The sequence below is a fragment of the Polypterus senegalus genome, chromosome 11 (genome assembly GCF_016835505.1).
Source record: "Polypterus senegalus isolate Bchr_013 chromosome 11, ASM1683550v1, whole genome shotgun sequence".
Lineage (NCBI taxonomy): Eukaryota > Metazoa > Chordata > Cladistia > Polypteriformes > Polypteridae > Polypterus > Polypterus senegalus.
The window spans coordinates 96,474,321-96,491,830 of NC_053164.1; the positions used below are offsets into that span (position 1 = coordinate 96,474,321).

The 17,510-nt window shown below is 38.5% G+C and overlaps 1 protein-coding gene across 1 annotated transcript in view; it reads left to right on the top strand.

Moving 5' to 3' along the window:
- The first annotated feature begins 2,905 nt into the window (after positions 1–2,905).
- Positions 2,906–17,510, top strand: part of map4k2 (mitogen-activated protein kinase kinase kinase kinase 2) — a 207,397-nt gene continuing 192,792 nt past the window's right edge. The window contains exon 1 of the mRNA XM_039769324.1: positions 2,906–3,327. Coding sequence (XP_039625258.1) covers positions 3,235–3,327 — 93 coding nt within the window. The 5' untranslated portion in view covers positions 2,906–3,234. The remainder of the gene's footprint in view (positions 3,328–17,510) is intronic.

Sequence of the window (17,510 nt, forward strand, 5' to 3'; positions counted from 1 at the left end):
CAATGTTTGTTTTTAGTCTACTGACAATATCTGAAGTAGAATGAAGCAAGTCTCACCAAATAGTCTGTCACTTCTGCTGATGAACTCTTTTCATTTAAAGCAGTTTTATGCTATTCAGAGTGAATGCTGCACATTTCAGCTTGCCTGATTGTACATTCGACTTCCTACTAGTTATGTCCTAGTCAAAAACATGGGCATTATGATATTATCATTAGCAATAATAATAGTAATAATAGTAGTTTTATTTAAGATTTTGTGATTCATTGGTGGGAGGTGCACAAAAGGCGAGTATCTGTCTCTGAGGAGATTCAGCTATTGGTTGAGAAAATACAACTTTTCTTGACTGCAATCCTAGCACAGCAGGAGTGGAACAGTGTGGTGTGTATGGACAGCATGTGTGAATACAAGAGAAGAGAGAGAGAGAGGAAAGAAGTGGCATGCTTCAGGGTCATGTCACAATGAAGTGGGAGACAGACTGTACAGGGAAGTCAGTCTGGTCATGAAGCAACTAAAAAGAGAAATATGTTCCTTATTGTGTACACATGTGGTTGGGTGGGGGGCATATCTGTTACTTGCTTGGTATGATTTTGATAACTGGTCTGTATTTTAGCAAAATAATTGATATCAAGTGGAAAAAGTAGTAGCCAAAACACTGGTCCCTGCAAGACCATCACTTTTCAGTCTTTCCACCATAATCTGCTGATTTCTTGCTTTAACCTTATACCAAATCCAGTGCTTTGACAATTAATTCCTTGAGGGGACCTTTATTCAGAAAACTCAAGTGTACATCAAACTACCATACTGCATGTCTTATTTCTTCCATTCATCTTTTTCCCACTTCTATGTGAGGTTGATGTACCTGATCAATGTTCTCCATACAGCATGGTACTACATCTTCTCCTTGGTCAAGCCATTTTCCTTCAAATCTTCTTTATCTATCCAACTCCACTTTGGCCTCCCTTCTTTCCCCTGTACTTTAATTTCCATCACTCTTTTGCCCACATATTGATTGTCTCTCCTCATTGCATATCCATAGCAATTCAACCTACTTTCCTGTACTTTCTTAGATATCTGTCCCATGTTTGTTGTACCTTTAATTGTCCCATTCCTTATTATAGAATTTTTACTTAATATACAGGGTGATTCCAATGGCCGGGGCCCAAAGTTATGATGTATTACTATCTTAATAATCCAAACAAAATAAAAATCACAGTATTCCTGGATAAATGTACGAACAAGTTAGGCATGGCACTCTTCTGTCAAGACTGTCAGTGGCCGGCAGAACAATTACAGTGAAACATTGAATAGGAAATTCCTGCCATCACCCCTACAATACTTGTGAATACCTTTGCCAATATGGAGTGTTGTGTTGATCTGTTTTTACAACCATGACCAGGTGACCATTTCCAACACCAAATGTGACTGGATCGTTTACACACCTATCAAGGTATGCACTGTATTTATTGCATTTCTATTGCTTCATTATTACGTGAGTAACACATCATAACCCGGGGCCCTGCCCATTAGCATCGCCCTGTATAATAATCTTTGAAGCCATCTAATAACCTAATACAAGTATATACATTCCTGTATATGACGCTATAACAGAATAAACTATTAAACATAAGAAAAAAGATTGAATGTAATGTAAGGGTTAACCAAATGTAGCTTAAAGCTTAAGCATGTGAGGTCTCTGCCTAGTCTTAGAGAAGCCTTCAATGAGATTTTCCAAGGTTAGAATGAGGTAAATGAGCAATGGACACCCCTCTAGAAAGCGAGAATAAACTAATGGGAAAGCCAAAACACCCCTTCAATAAAGGGCAATAAGATCAATAGAACGATCCACAAACACCCCTCCTAAAGAAGTGGCATTCAGAATAACGGGAGAATTGACATGAGTCAGAAATTACTAATGACATTAGTTGATTGGATAAGGTGATGACGTAATGTATTAGATGAGGAAATGGTAATAGACAAGTACTACAAATTGTTTAATTGATTGACACATTGATTGACACACTTATACATGGCTCTGTGCAAATAAAAAGTGTTCCGCAGTCTCATCTAGGTTCTGTGACTGCCTTCTTTGAAGATGGGGGATGTTTTTTCCACGACATTATGTGTCCTTTTTTATAACTCCACACATAGATCTCAACATTTCTGCCCTTTTTACTGCTAATGTCTTAGCTCCATACATCACTACTGGTATTACCACTGTCTTAAAAACCTTCCCTCTAGCCTTTGCCTTAATTTTTCAATCACACAATACTCCTGATACCTTCTTCCAATTGTTCCATCTACACTACACTCTTTGGGGTTGCCGCTGCATTTAACTCTGCTTATCTCGGGCTACCAGTGATATTTAAACATATCCATTCTTTTAATAGCTGTCAGAGCAAGCTAACTTCTGAATCCTGACCATCATTAATCCTCAAATATTGTGTCTTCTTCCTATTTATCTTCTATTTTCCAAAGCGCTTCATTCTTCCAACTGTTTCTTCATTCCCTCCTTTCTGGTGCTACACTACCATTTCTCATCAGCAAAAAAACAAGCACCAGGAGGATTCGTCATGAATCCCACAATTCTGCCCATCCATAACCCAACCAAAGAGGTAAGGACTTGAAGAACCCGATTGGCTGGGGGCCTGGAATGTTACTGAGTCCTCACTCCTGTAGTGGACTCACATACTACATGGATACTCCTCCTTACCGTTATCATAAGCCTTCTCCAAATCATTGAACTCCATATGAAAAACCTTTCTGTTTTTAGCGATGTTTCTCTATGAGTTGCATCAATACAAAGGCTGCATCAGTCGTTAATTTCTCTACTGTATCGCCTGTCATTCACTGATAATAGCTTGCATCATTCGTACAGGCCGCGTCTAAACAACACGATGAAAAAACATCTACCATAACGCCTGTTTCCGACTTTTGCAACAGCTTTTCTAGTTTATGGGCGGGGGGAATTGCACAAATATGTGCTGCCTCAGGGTGGCATCCTTGCGAAGACGTTTGCCAACCGCATCGACCTGGAAGATCCGCAACTCCGCGCGTGCAGGGCTCCGTCGTTTCGGAGACTGTGGCATTTATCTCGCGGCACGTACCCGATTGGAGGAGAGCAGAGAAGACAAACGGCTCACACGAAACTGAAAGGTGTGTGTCAGGGTGCGAGAACATGCGAAGGACGTGAAGTGAGAGAACACAAGCGGAGCGAGCTTCAGAGGAGCTTTCACGATGGATTTAATCGAGGTGTCCGCCTTGAACCCACTGGACGAGTACGAACTCATCAGCAGGGCGGGGAGCGGCACGTACGGGGACGTCTTTAAGGTGATGGCCTGCTTAGAACTTTTAAAAAATGTTATGATATATTCGTTGTTCGTATTTTTTGTAAGGCATGATGCGATGTGTTTTCCTGTGTGTGTTGTTTTTTTTCCTTTCAGGCGGTTGCAGGGTTAAACTTGAATTGAGTGAAGTGTTGGTAAACAGTTGCTTACTTACGTTTATTACCGTGAGGGGGAGCCTCGGAAGCCAGTGTGCTTAACGGAAGGTTTTAAACTTTAAAGCCACCATTGGCTTTTTAGCGGTGACGTTTGTAGCGTGATAGGCTGGTAGCTACGCGGGGAGCGAGCGAGCGCCCGGTGACAGCCGGAATTAAGGGACTTGTCAGCGGATGCCTCCTGCGGTGACGTGTTGAGTCCCAAGAGGGTTAATTTACCGGACTCCGGTGCCAGGAAACGGGAGGAAAAGCTTTTGTCACTTGCCTTTAATGCCCCCCTGCAACCTTTCTAAATGCCTCATGCAAAGGAATTGGAAGGCCATCAGTTGAAGTGCGTTCGATTTCTGCTGTTGGTACAACATTTTGTATAACCAGGAATCGCCAGGACTGCTCGCTTGCGGTTCTCCGCTTCACTTCAACTTCCCGTTTTTGTCATTTTCTAGAGTTCGGAGGAGGTTGCAGGCACATTTTCAGTTAAAGCGGCTACTGTTGAGTGTGATACAAAAACAATTGTGCTGTGATGATGTGCTCGGTGTGAGTGCACCCAGTGATAAGTTTTCGTCCCGTCCAAGGCTCATTCCCTTCTCGTTCATTGTGGTTTCCGACTCACCCCATTCTGTAGTATTGGAGTCAGCCGGGTTAGTGATATGAATCAATTAACCATTAGTCTTTATTTTTTTCTTGAAATCTAAATAATCTACATTACGTACTTTAGCTGAGAAATTACTATCTGCATACTATCCTGCTTGGTAACATTTTAGCTAAACCAACACCTTTAGACATTTCCATCCATAAATTTAAAGACCTAACTTAATCCTATTTTTGGGGCAGCATTGGGTGTAAGGAAAAAGTCAATGTTGGCTACGGTGCCAGTCTGTCCAAGGATGTACGTACCTACCTTTACACGCTCGCAACAGGTCAGTTTAGTCATGAGATCAGTGGCAGCTGTGGGGTTTTTGTTTTCGTTTTTTTGACACACAATGATTGGTGTCTTACTTTTACAGCAATTGAGTAATGTTATAGGTTCTGTTTATTATACCTTCTGCCAATCACGCTTGTATTATGTGAACATAGTGCGATTTATTTTATTTCTCCCATGTGTAAACTTGGCAGTTGTACTTCACTTTTATCATACTGTACTTAGGGTGTTTTTTTAAGCATTTAAAACACTAATGTCTTGTGAGTTGCTTTGTGTGAGTTGTTTTAGTAGGTTATGTTACATACAACCTTACATAAAAAGAGAAGTGTTGATTTATTACATCAAATAGAAACATTACTATTTAAAGTGTAGTTGTTCCATTGCTGAAGTGGCTCAGAAAAGTTTCATTAATGTTGTTCATGTTTTTGTCATTGAAACATCTGGAAATATACAGTAGTAAGTATGAATATGGTGCTCATTTGCTATAAATATACCAGTATACAATGTTGAACCCTCTGGGTTAGAACGTCTTTCTTGTTTATGGTGGAAAGTTATAAATTGGACTGTTTTAAATGTTTGAATAAGTGAATTCACATGTAACTTTTATGAACCTGCATTTTCAATCGAAGAACTGCAACAGGCTTAGTGTATCCTGAGTATTGGACATGGATACAGTCCAGGAAGGGAGTACTTGCAAGTTCTTTTTGTTTTTTATTCCACCTTATACAATTTCTTATACTGTATTAGGAATTTGTCAGTATTCACATACCACGTGGGGTCAGCCATTGTACAGTGCCAAAGGAGCAATTGTAGGTTAAGGGGCCTTGCTCAAAGGGCCAGCAGAGTAGGATCTCTTTCGGCAGTAACTGGGATTTGAACTGACAACCTTCCGGATACCAGCGTGGATCCTTAGCCTCAGAGCCACCACTCCACAAATACAAGGAACTGTGTGCATTTTTTCTTTTAAATTCAGTATCCTCAATATTCTGTCCAACTTAAAAGGCTACTGATGCTGTAAAATTAGATAATAGACCCCATTTAGGATTTCAAGAAACCAACACAGCTAGATTGATTTTAAGGGGTAGCATTATTCCACAGCCACATGTATTGTTATTGTACTGGTATTTGAGACAGACAATGCAAATACGGTGGCTGAGGCCCCATTCACTTTTTATTATTTTATTTAGCAGAATTATGAAATAATTAGCAGTGATTATTTATCTTCCAGTATGACAGTGAATCATCGTTCCTGGTTTGTGAGCACTTAAATTCTCTAAATGTTCAATATTTTCTTTTAATGTTTCCTCAAAATTAGATGTTACTTTTTTGAAAGTGTGGTTTAATACCTACAATATACAATATTAAGTGTATGTTATTAAGCAGATGCTAACAATGTTTTCTGCCATGCTGCCCCTTTGTAGCATGTGTGTCTCAAATATGCTGTACCCTCCATTTGGTTGTTTTCTTCCTTTTCTTGATGATTTCCTTTCCGTACTAGTGTAATGCACAAAGCTCTTTTTAATGTGAGATGAGAGTCCAATCCAGTCAGCTGGAACAGCTACAGGGGGAGTTGTGTATAACCAGCATTCGTCATTATTCACTCCACTCTTGAAAGATTTTTTTTTTGGCAAATTATGTATCCTGTAATTTTGAATGCAAAACTGTCCTGTCCAAGGCTGTTTCCTGCCTTGTGTCCAGTGATGTCAGGATAGGCTCTGGACCTATGACCCTGAATTAGGTAATGTAGGTTTGAAAATGCTGTGTAAAGTGGTCACTGTCCTTTTGCTTGTCATTGTGCATTTATCATTTTTTCGTATTACTACTCACTGCTCACAGGGAAAGGAGTTTTTTTATTATTGATGATTTTAGTTTTTCATTTTCCACCTATACTATTATTACAGAAGATATTTATTGATTCTCTCGTGAATCTTTTTGATATCTTGTTTGTTTTAAAATTGAACATCTTGTATTGGTGAACTGTAGTAGTACTTCTAATACCTTTGGCAATAGAGCTGACAGCGTTTGTGGTAAATTTTTATTTAAAGTTTAACATGAATATAGTGAAAACAAGTAAAGAAACAAATAGAACGAACTGTGTGTTTGTCTGTTTTCTCTTTGTTTTACTTCAGTTTGTGCACATGAAGAATCTAAAATTCACGTGAGCCTTAAATACACAGTGATGTGTAAAAAGTATTTGCCTGCTTCTGATTTCCTTTGTTATTGCAAATGTTTCATACTGAATGTTTTTCTGGCTTCCAACCAGAATTTTTCATTTATGGATTTTTGTTGACACAGCGGACTTACAGTTCATGACTGAACTGTCTTTTTTGAAGTCTAGCACAAATTCTCAATTGGACTGAGATCTGGACTTCAATTCAGGACATTAAGATTGTTTTTTTAAATCATTCCTGCGTAGCTTTGGCTTTATGCTTGAGGTTATTGTTTTGTCAGAAATCAAATCTTCTCCCATAGTGCAGGTTTCCTTCAGGTTTTTCTTGTATTTTTCTTGCTGTCATTTTAACCTCTAACATCAGAAGCCTTCTACAGCCTCACAACAGAATGCTGTCAGTACCATGTTTGACAGTGGGCATGTTTCTTGATAATGTCCATTGTTTAATTTATGCCTAGCATAACATTTGGTCTGATAACAAAATAACTCAATTTTAGCCTCATTAGAAAATAGAACCATCTTCCAGTTGACCCCAGGGTCTCCCAAGTTTCTTCTTGCAGACTGTAGCTGAGATGTTATATGCATTTTGTTATTTTGTTTTAGCAGTGGCTTTCTCTTTGCCTCTCTTCTATAAAGCTGAGACTGGTGAAGTACTAGGGTAACAAATGTTATCTAAACAGTCTCTTCAGTCTTAGCCAGTGTGGCTTGTAACTACTTCAGAGTTCTCAGAGATCTCTAGCTGGCCTCCCACACTAGTTGTCTTCTTGCATGATCACTCAGTTTTTGTGGACAGCCTGCTCTGGACATATTTAAAGCTGTGCCACACTCTTTCCATTCTTATTGATTGATTTAAAGTAACTGGACTCCAAGAGATACTCCAAGACTTTGATATTTCCTTCTATCCATCTCCTGATTTGAGCTTTTCAGTCACCTTTATACGGTGTTGCCTGAAGCTTTCTTTTGTCTTTTTATGTACATTAGTAAACAATACAGATTTGCAACAAGCTGGACCTTCCAGATATTGTGCATTTATACTACCGTCCACTGAATCCTCTTGACTTCAGACAGGTGGCCTCTGCTGAAATAATTTCTCTAAAAAAATGATTAGAGACAGGTGGCCTCTGCTGAATTAATTTCTCTAAATAATTGAATAGACCAGTGATGGCATACAGTAAGTATTTTATATTAGTCGATTGCTTTGTGTTTTATATTTTTACTTAATTTAGACTATGCAAATTAAACAAACACTTCGACAATTAAAAGTCCTTTGATGTCAAAAAACACATTACAGTTGGCCTGTCTTATCTGCTGGTTTGGCTTCTGCATTTTTGACCCACTGTGGATTGAAATTATTTAAAAAAAAAAAAAAAGAGCATTTGAAATTCCCATGTGCAGTACTGCATGCTAAATACGCACAAGAAACAACATGATGAGTTCGAGCCCAGCCCAACCCACAGTGCTGCTGTATCAGTCCTTATATTCACTTTGTGTGCACAGTCATCTTTATACTTTATGCAGTCCATGATGATCATATCATATTTTATAAACACTATGCAGAAATCCACATAGCCAATACAATCCGCACTATTTGTTTTAATATTGGGGTGAAATTCCTGCTTATGCCACAAATGACATTTATCCCTGATGTCAGCCCCTAGAAGCAGTGTGAGTGGTACTTTTCCAAAACTATGGCTGGAAAGCTTGTTTATAGTAAAATGATCAGGTGTTTAGATGATACCTTAAATGCTCAGTGTTACACTTGAATTTTACTCCATCAAAATATTTGACAGTACAGTTGTGCAATGCCTCAGTTGTCTATCAAATCATTAATAGATAGGTATATATGATCAGCCAGAATTAGTTTGGATTAAAACGCTTACTGCTCATAACTTTTTGTATCAGTGACTAGATGAGTATTGTTTCTGCTACGATTATAGCTTTCTTTTAAGGCCTTTCTTTCTTTCTTGTGCTAGGCCTCAATCTGGCGGATAAGAAAGGGCCACGGTTCTGAATATAGTAGCATCTCACTTTGAACTCTTTTATGATAGCTACAGTTTTAACACAGATTAGACAGACTGGTTGTAATTTCTAAATAGATAGAGTGGAGATATGTTTCAGTCTATTCATCATTTAAATTAAATTTCTTTCATCTATTCTCTTCTTAAAACATTTTGACATTTCATAATTGCCTGTTAAGACATTTTTGCTAGCTAATGTGTTCAGGTATTTAACTTGCAACCTGAATTTTGAAAGTTATGTTCTGGTTAATCAGTAAAAGGTACATGATTAAGTACAGCCACTGTGTATTTTCAGTATGAAAAATAATATTCATTTAAATAATTGAGCTGGATTCCGGGAAGGTGGTGTCTACCATTTCAGTATTGTGTACAACTTTGGAACCAATGCTGGAGTACCATCCATCATAGAAAAATGTAATTGCTTGGCTTACTACAAAGAGTTTCATTTTAGGATAATATTTTTCAACATATTGGTATAATAAGAAGTGAGATAATTATTCAATTGGTCAGTAATTAATACTTATTGGATATGGGGCCCATCACAGATTAACAAGTCATGTGTTGAAAAATATTATATTTTACTTATCTCAAGAAAACAGAATGTTGAAAACTCTGCATATATATGGTTGATCTGATAGTACAATGAAGTAGGTTAACAATATGAGCCAACCATATAGTGAAATCCATATCAGTACAATTAGTCAGATTGGAGAATATAACTACAGGAGGCGATGTACATATTTTCAGATATAGCCAATCCCAATCTTGTAAAAGTTATTTTTTTAACATTTAAATGTGACCGTGTGATTTTTGTTAGCATTGGCAAAAATGTGTGTTTTTAGTTCTTTTTTTCTTAGTGGAATGAGAAAAACACCTCCAAGCAAGTGTAACATGCTTCAATAAATGATTTTAAATTGATATAATGGATGTCAGCTTCATGATAGAATGCTACAGCTGATGCTGAATAAAATTACGGTACTTGTTTAATTCAAATGAGGCTTGAATATGCTATCTTAAATCTAATTTAATGTTCAGAAATAAACAGCATTATGAAACATGTGAATTGAACCACTGACATGAAGAATGAGTCACTTTAAAATTGTAGAGAATAAATTAGTATTACTAGGACTTGGGAAATCTATAGGTTTAAAAAGAATGAAAGCTTGGAAGGTGAAGGGAGATAGCTTTAATGCTTAATCAGAAAAGTCTGATTTTACGTGTTGCATGCAAATATTCGTAGAAGGCTGATGTCATTGCAGGATCACCAAAATCAAGTTTTCTACTTTGAACAAATAACATAACCTTCTCTAACGTGCTTAGTTTAATTCATGTTTGTCAGGGTTAGAGCCAATCCCTGCATTTTTGGACAAGGCAGAAAATTGGACCTCTATAGAGTACAATCCATTGCAATTTTTTTAAGACAGAAAGGAATGCGCAAGGCAGATAAGCTATATCCAGAAAAACATGTTATTTATTGTAGGTTGGTAAACACAGAAAAATCTTTCAATTGTTTGTATTTCACTAAAATTGTAAATTTAAAATATACAGCCTAGAAAAAATGTGATCTGTTGTTTCTATATCACAGTTATTAAACTTCATTCTGAGTCACTTAGCCCTCTTGACATCTGGGGCTAGCTGTGTAGTATTTTTTTTTTTTGAAAATGGGAAAATGAAAGTTAGAATGATAGTTATTGTTAGTGAGATGCCTAAGCAGCTACTGCAGATTAGGAGTACTGACATTATACTAAATGTTTGTGTATGATTATGGACTATTCACATTTAGATTAAACAAATTCTGTTTTCCACTGTAATGATTTTTTAGGCTGCGAGCCAGAAGTAAAATTTTCAAAAAGACAATTTTTACCTTTGTATTTTGGAAAAATAGATTCTCTAGCAAAAACTTGAATGGACTTATATTTCTGCAGCTAAGCTGAATCAGAAAAAAACATTTTAATTAGTCTCCATGTACAGATGATATATTTTGTTTACGTACAACTACTTCCTTTAATGAAATGCTGCATAAATGGTGGCCTGAATCAGTTAAAAAAATACAGGAAACACTTTATTCATACAAGAAACAGATAAATAAGAAAAAAATGGAAGTATAATGTACCAATGATGAAAATATGAATGTACCAGAAGTAGAAAGATACTCTGTGCTAATTCAGTGTTTAATGTAGTTTGGAAACTGACAGCTCTTTTACTTATGCATACTATGTATTTGTGAGGAAATATTATAATACCAGTACTTAGCATGCTTCCATAAAGATTACATGGCAGAAGAACACTAAGCTGTGAGTGACAAAATTAATCCACTATAGTTTTCCTGCAAATATGTTACATTTTTTTTTAAGCTAACCATGAAAGTTTTTATACTGTAAAAATTCCGAGGGAATTTTCCATTTTTCCAACAGAAACAAGTGGCAAAGTGTGTGGCACATCTTGCATGTTCCTTTTCTTCACATTCGGGTTTAATAATAACATAGTATTACGGTCCTCAGCCGGAAAAGGGTGGAGTGCCCTCTCATGGTTGAGAGCGAGATCCTGCCCCAAGTGGAGGAGTTCAAGTATCTCGGGGTCTTGTTCATGAGTGAGGGAAGAATGGAGCTTGAGATCGACAGGTGGATCAGTGTGGCGTCTGCAGTGATGCGGGCTCTGCATCGGTCTGTTTTGGTAAAAAAGGAGCTGAACCGTAAGGCAAAGCTCTTAATTTACCAGTCGATCTACATTCCTACCCTCACCTATGGTCATGAGCCATGGGTAGAGACTGAAAGAATGAGATCGTGCATACAAGTGGCTGAAATGAGTTTCCTCCGCAGAAGCTCAGTCATCCAGGAGGGGCTCAGAGTAGAGCCGCTGTATGAGTTAGATGAGGTGGCTCGGACATCTGATCAGGATGCCTCCCTGGCGAGGTGTTCCGGGCACATCCAACCGGGAGGAGGCCCTGGTTAAGACCCAGGACACGCTGGAGCGACTATGTCTCCCAGCTGATCTGGGAACGCCTCGGGATTCCCCCGGAAGAGCTAGAAGAAGTGGCTGGGGAGAGGGAAGTCTGGGCATCTCTACTAAAGCTGCTGCCCTCGCGACCCGCCCTCAGATAAGCGGAAGAGGATGGATGGATGGTTGGATAGTAATAAGTGGGCTAGAAAAGTGGGAGGAAGTTTCTCTGAAAGTATCATAGAGATAAGAACCTAGTAATCTCTATTTTAAAGTCGATTGTTCATTTATGAGTGCTTTCAAAATTCCTCATAATTGAAGTAGCATGTTAAATTCTTTCTAATCCATGTACTCCCCAAGCCACTCATTCTTTGGTAACTGCTTTTTAAATTGCCTACCTTTTCTAACATTAGCAGTAGGTAAAGGTCATCAGACGGAGCATGTTACATTTGCATCATGAAAGTTCTTTGAAAATGTGGAATTATAAGTTGTATACTGTACTTGGTTAGATAAAAGATGAGGGTTATATTTTATAGATAAATTGTTAAATTAATACTTTTTACACAAAATTAATCCTCATTAGACCATATGGCACTAAAAGTACTTTATTATCATATTATATATCATATCATATCATATACATTTGTGAATTTCCCCTTGGGATTAATAAAGTATCTATCTATCTATCTATCTATCTATCTATCTATCTATCTATCTATCTATCTATCTATCTATCTATCTATCTATCTATCTATCTATCTATCTATCTATCTATTTCTCCCAGATATCTATGATGTATGGTTTGGTTTCAAATCACCAATACCAAAAGAAAGCTGAAAAGCCTATGCACTTAGAAACTTAGTACTACCACAAAACCAACAAAACTTATGAAAAATAACGATCATTTATTGTAACACAAATTTTAACTTAAATGGAATGCTAACAGGCTTTTATTTATATTTAAAAATGCAATCGACATTTTCATATAAACATTAAGTAAGTATGTTGTGCAATCTGCATTGTGCAGCATTAATATTTAGTTGTTGTCCTCATAAAACTCAAATTGTAGTGAAATTATTTTGGATACAAGAATTTTTGTTAAAGTACTGTTAAATTGCACTTTTGGGAACATCACAGAGTAGTGAACGAACAGGAAATATGTTCAAACAAGATTGAGCTTTCAATTGAATACAGGATACCACTTGACCAGAGAATGGGGAAGAGGGAGGTCTTCATTTCAGTTTTTCTCATGTTGTGTGCATATAACTGGATAACTTGACATGTGGACTACGTGACAAGAATAATATGAGATTTTTTTTTATAGCCCTTTGTGACGTTGTATAGCATTGGTATCAATAAACTCTCTCTCTCTATCAGAAACATGTCTCTGTTCACCTTGAAAACATCAGATTGATTTTTTTTTTAATTTATCTCTGCAAACCACGTGAGAACAAATATAAAAAAATTTGAATTCCTTTTAAGAGATATCCGTAGTCTTTTAATTAGTAGAATTAGTAGACACTTAAAGAACTTCTGATTTTATTATATTTAGAAAGAGATCATTTTACATAATCCATTGTTTAGCATTGCTAAAAAAGTTCTTCAGTTGTGTAAATAATTTGGTTCTGTTTTTCAAAACATGTAAGTGCCATCAGCATACAAATGGGAATTAAGGCTTTGTGCAGAGTGACATTTTGTGATTTAATCATAAATTGTGGAAATAATGAGAAAGTCCTGATGCTGAGTATCTAACTGTATTCTTCATCTTCATTTGGAATTAGGGATCACCATCATCAGATTTCTACATACATTAAAAATAATTTCATAAGTATCAAATACACTGAGTATTCACTGTCAGTAACAGTCAGTCATTGTCCAAGCCACTACAGTGGAACCTTGAGTCACGACCATAATTCGTTGTAAAACTCTGGTCGTAACCCAATTTGGTCGTGCCCCGAAGTCATTTCCCCCACAGGATTGTATGTAAATACAATTAATCTGTTCCAGACTGTACGAAATGTATGTAAATATATTTTCTTTAAAATTTTTTAAGCACAAAAATAGTTAATCTATACTAATAAAAGGCAAAGCCCTCACTCACTCACTCACTCACTCACTCACTCACTCACTCACTCACTCACTGACTCATCACTAATTCTCCAACTTCCCGTGTGGGTGGAAGGCTGAAATTTGGCAGGTTCATTCCTTACAGCTTCCTTACAAAAGTTGAGCAGGTTTTATATCGAAATTCTACGCGTAATGGTCATAACTGGAAGCAGTTTTTCTCCATTTACTGTAATGGAGATGAGCTTCAACGCCGTGGGGCGGAGTTTCGTGTGACATCATCACGCCTCCACGTAATCACGCAGTACATAAAACCAGGAAGACCTCAAAAAAGCGCTGAAGAAAACATGCATTATATAATTGAGAAGGCAGCGAAACAATAAGAAGCGAGCGAGTGACATATACAACCATATTCATGATGCTACTTCGGAAACAAAGCACGATGTAAACCTACACTTTAAATTAAGTTCATAGACAGGCTGCCGCTGGCGTTTGTAATTTAGTGCCTGCTCATATAAGGCCGTCCGTCAGCGGCAATCCAATAGCAAACTGCCACTAAATATTCACGGGTGAAGGACTGTGCTTATGGAGAGGAAGATGAGATGGTCAGGGTGGTGTTTGACACAAACTCAGCGAAACTGCGAGAGAAAGTTTTAAGTGCCAGGACTAAGGTAACATTAGATACAGCCACGGACATAGCACGAGATGGCACCAGCACAGCTGGGAACCTTCGATGCATGTACACCGAGCGGCTCATGTGAACTGGCGCGAGTGCACAGATAAAAGCAACAGTTCCAAAGAGCTGAACAAAAACCGAATTACACAATTGAAAAGGCAGCAAAAAATATGAAGCGTCTGATACATATAAGCATATTCATAAATCCAACTACTGCGGAAACAAAGCACACGTTGGAAAAAGTCAATGTCCCGCTAAAGGAAGACAGTGTAAAAAAAACCCGTGCATGCAGTGTGTCAGGTCTCAGATAAAGAAGAAGACGAGCTGTTTATTGATGCAGTAAGAAACGAATCGATGAATGAAACCTGTCATCTTTACAACGATTGACAAACACGGAATGTAACTTGAACACAACACATCCTACAAATACGAACCTGATTGAAAGAAATAATGATAATCAAATCCTTGATGACAGCAACACTCAGTAACACTCACAAAACAAATACTGTATATTGACAGTCATGTTACGTTATTTTTAAAATGTTCCCTTTTCTTTTTCTAGCTTTTTTAACACACTACTTCTCCGCTGCGATATGCGGGTATATATATATATAAGTCCCGATCTACATACTCGAATAATGGATACTTTATTCGCCATCAATGATTGTTTTGGTAAAGCCATACTCAGTGTATTCATTAGATGAACGGTAAAAAGTAAGAGTGAGGGAGGATGACTCATTGAGGCATGCAGGCTGTAGTCTTGGCGTCAACTCTATCTGAATTTGCGATCACATTTGAAAAAATATATCTTTTCAAGTTCTATTTAGTCCATATGTGTCAAACTCAAGGGCAGCGGGCCACATCCGGCCCGGCGTAATTATATCCGCCCGAGATCATTTTATATACTGTATTATTGTTATTAAAGCCGGGTATATGAAGCGCTGGTAACACAATAAACTACAGATCCCATAATGCAGCGCTTCAGCTGTCTTGCCGAACACTTTCTGCATTAATCAAGTCTACCTTATGTTGCTGCAAGTTATTGCGAAGCTAGCTCACACGATGCTGAAGAGAAAAGTTGATTCTGAAAATAGAGCCTTTAAAACCGATGGGAGGCTGAGTATATGTTTACTGAACCCGTGTGTCTCATTTGTGGAGCTAATGTGGCTGTAATTACAGAATTTAATCTAAGACGGCACTACGAGACAAAACATCAGGGTAACCTGAATGCAATGCAGAAGATACAGAAAACAGCATTATTAAATAAGAATCTGACACTTCAGCGGACGTTTTAACCCGTGCACAATCACAAAGTGATTTCAAGTGAAGCTGCTTTTATGGGAGACACAAATGCACCAGTTCACCTTGCCCCACTTTCCCTGTTGCCAAGTAATGTTAAACCAAGTCGTCACTACGGTGTTCCCAAATCGCACTTTGCTGATAAACTGAGCGCACTGCGCACTGAGTTTGCACGCCGCTTTGGTGACTTTGAAGAACAAAAAGTCCGTCTACATGCGGCTCGAACCTTGTGCATGTTTGGTAGCACATATCTGTGTGAGAAGCTCTTCTCAGTGATAAAGACTAACAAAACAGCACACAGGAGTCGCCTCACTGATGAGCACCTGCAATCCATCCTGAGAATCTCCACAACACAGAACCTCACAGCAAACAGAAACGAACCTGTGGCCAAAAAAAGATGCCAGGCGTCCAGCTCTAAAATGACATATGAGCAAAGACAACTGAATGATTTGATTTGTTATTGCTGAAAGGAACACATTTTATTTATATTTCCAGGTTTTGTTATGCAGCATGTTCATATTTGAATTTGTATAATTTTGACAGGATATATTTTTATGGAGAGCAAAATCTTTTGGGATATTTAAAATCTAAGTTTATTTTTTATATAAAATTACATAAGAGTAAAGAAATGTGAATGTTTGTTCTTTTAACGTTTACTTTATTTCTAACTTGTATAATTTAGACAGGATATATTTTTATGGAGAGCAAAATATTATAAGTTGTTTAAGGTTTGAGTTGATTTATTCACGAATAATATTCCTGTCTGTTTTACCATTCCTACCAAAGATATTTCTGTCGACTAAATAAAAATTCCTTCTATTTAAAATTTAAATAGAACTTGAACAAATACGATAGTTCATAATATCCACGCAGACTTGCACGTAAGAGCGGGAGTCATCTGTTTTAACAAGCAGCGTATTGCACTGATACGAAATAGCTGTGTGTGTATATATGTAGATATGTATGTTGTAAGAAGAGGAGACCAGAGACGTAGAAAGGTTTGGGGCAGCCACCCATTTAATTCGGTTTCCCGGCTGCAAAAGTCTTTGAGGCATAATTAAACAGTTGTTACACAACAGAGTCCAAAACAGAACTGCCTGCCTAAGCAAAGGCAGTGAGCTTTATAGCACAGAGGGCGGAAATGATGTCGCCCTCTGGGCGGAACTGGAAGTGACATCATCCTTGGGGCCGGAACCGAAGTGACCTCATTCTTGGGGCCGGAACCGGAAGTGATGTGTCCTTCCTGGAAATGGCGGCTCCTGGTGGGGATTTCCGGGGAAGACCTGCAGAGAACTCAGAAAGAGCGTCAGTGCACCCCGCCCCCCCCTGGGCAGATGTATAAACAGTATTTCCTAAGCCCTTCAGCTGCTTCCCATGCACACGCAGTGGACAAGACTCCCCTCAGCCCAGACCCCCGGGTCGGGCGACCTGCACCGAGAGGTCGTGGGCCCGGGAGAGGGCATCGGCGTTGGCATGAAGAGACCCCTGTCGATGAGCGGCGTATACTTGTACTGCTGCAGGTCAAGAAACCACCTCGTGACCCGTGGATTGACTCCCTGTGAAGGGCCATCCACTTCAGAGGTGCATGATCCGTCACCAGAGTGAACACGCGACCCAAGAGGTAGTACCGCAGCTGAGTTACCGCCCATTTGATCGCCAGAGCCTCTTTCTCCACCGCCGCACCTGGTCTCCCTGTCCAACAGTTTCCGGCTCAGGTACATAACGGGGTGTTCAACACCGTCCGACGCTTTGGCTCAACACGGCACCCAAGCCTGTGTCCGGCGTCCGCCTGGAGGATAAAAGGAGAGAGAAGTTAGGGGAGATCAAGATAGGTGCTGAAGTCAGAGCCCTTTTTAAGTCACTGAATGCAGCCCCCGCTTTATCAGACCATACCACCGTATTAGGAGCTCTTTTCTTTGTCAAATCGGTCA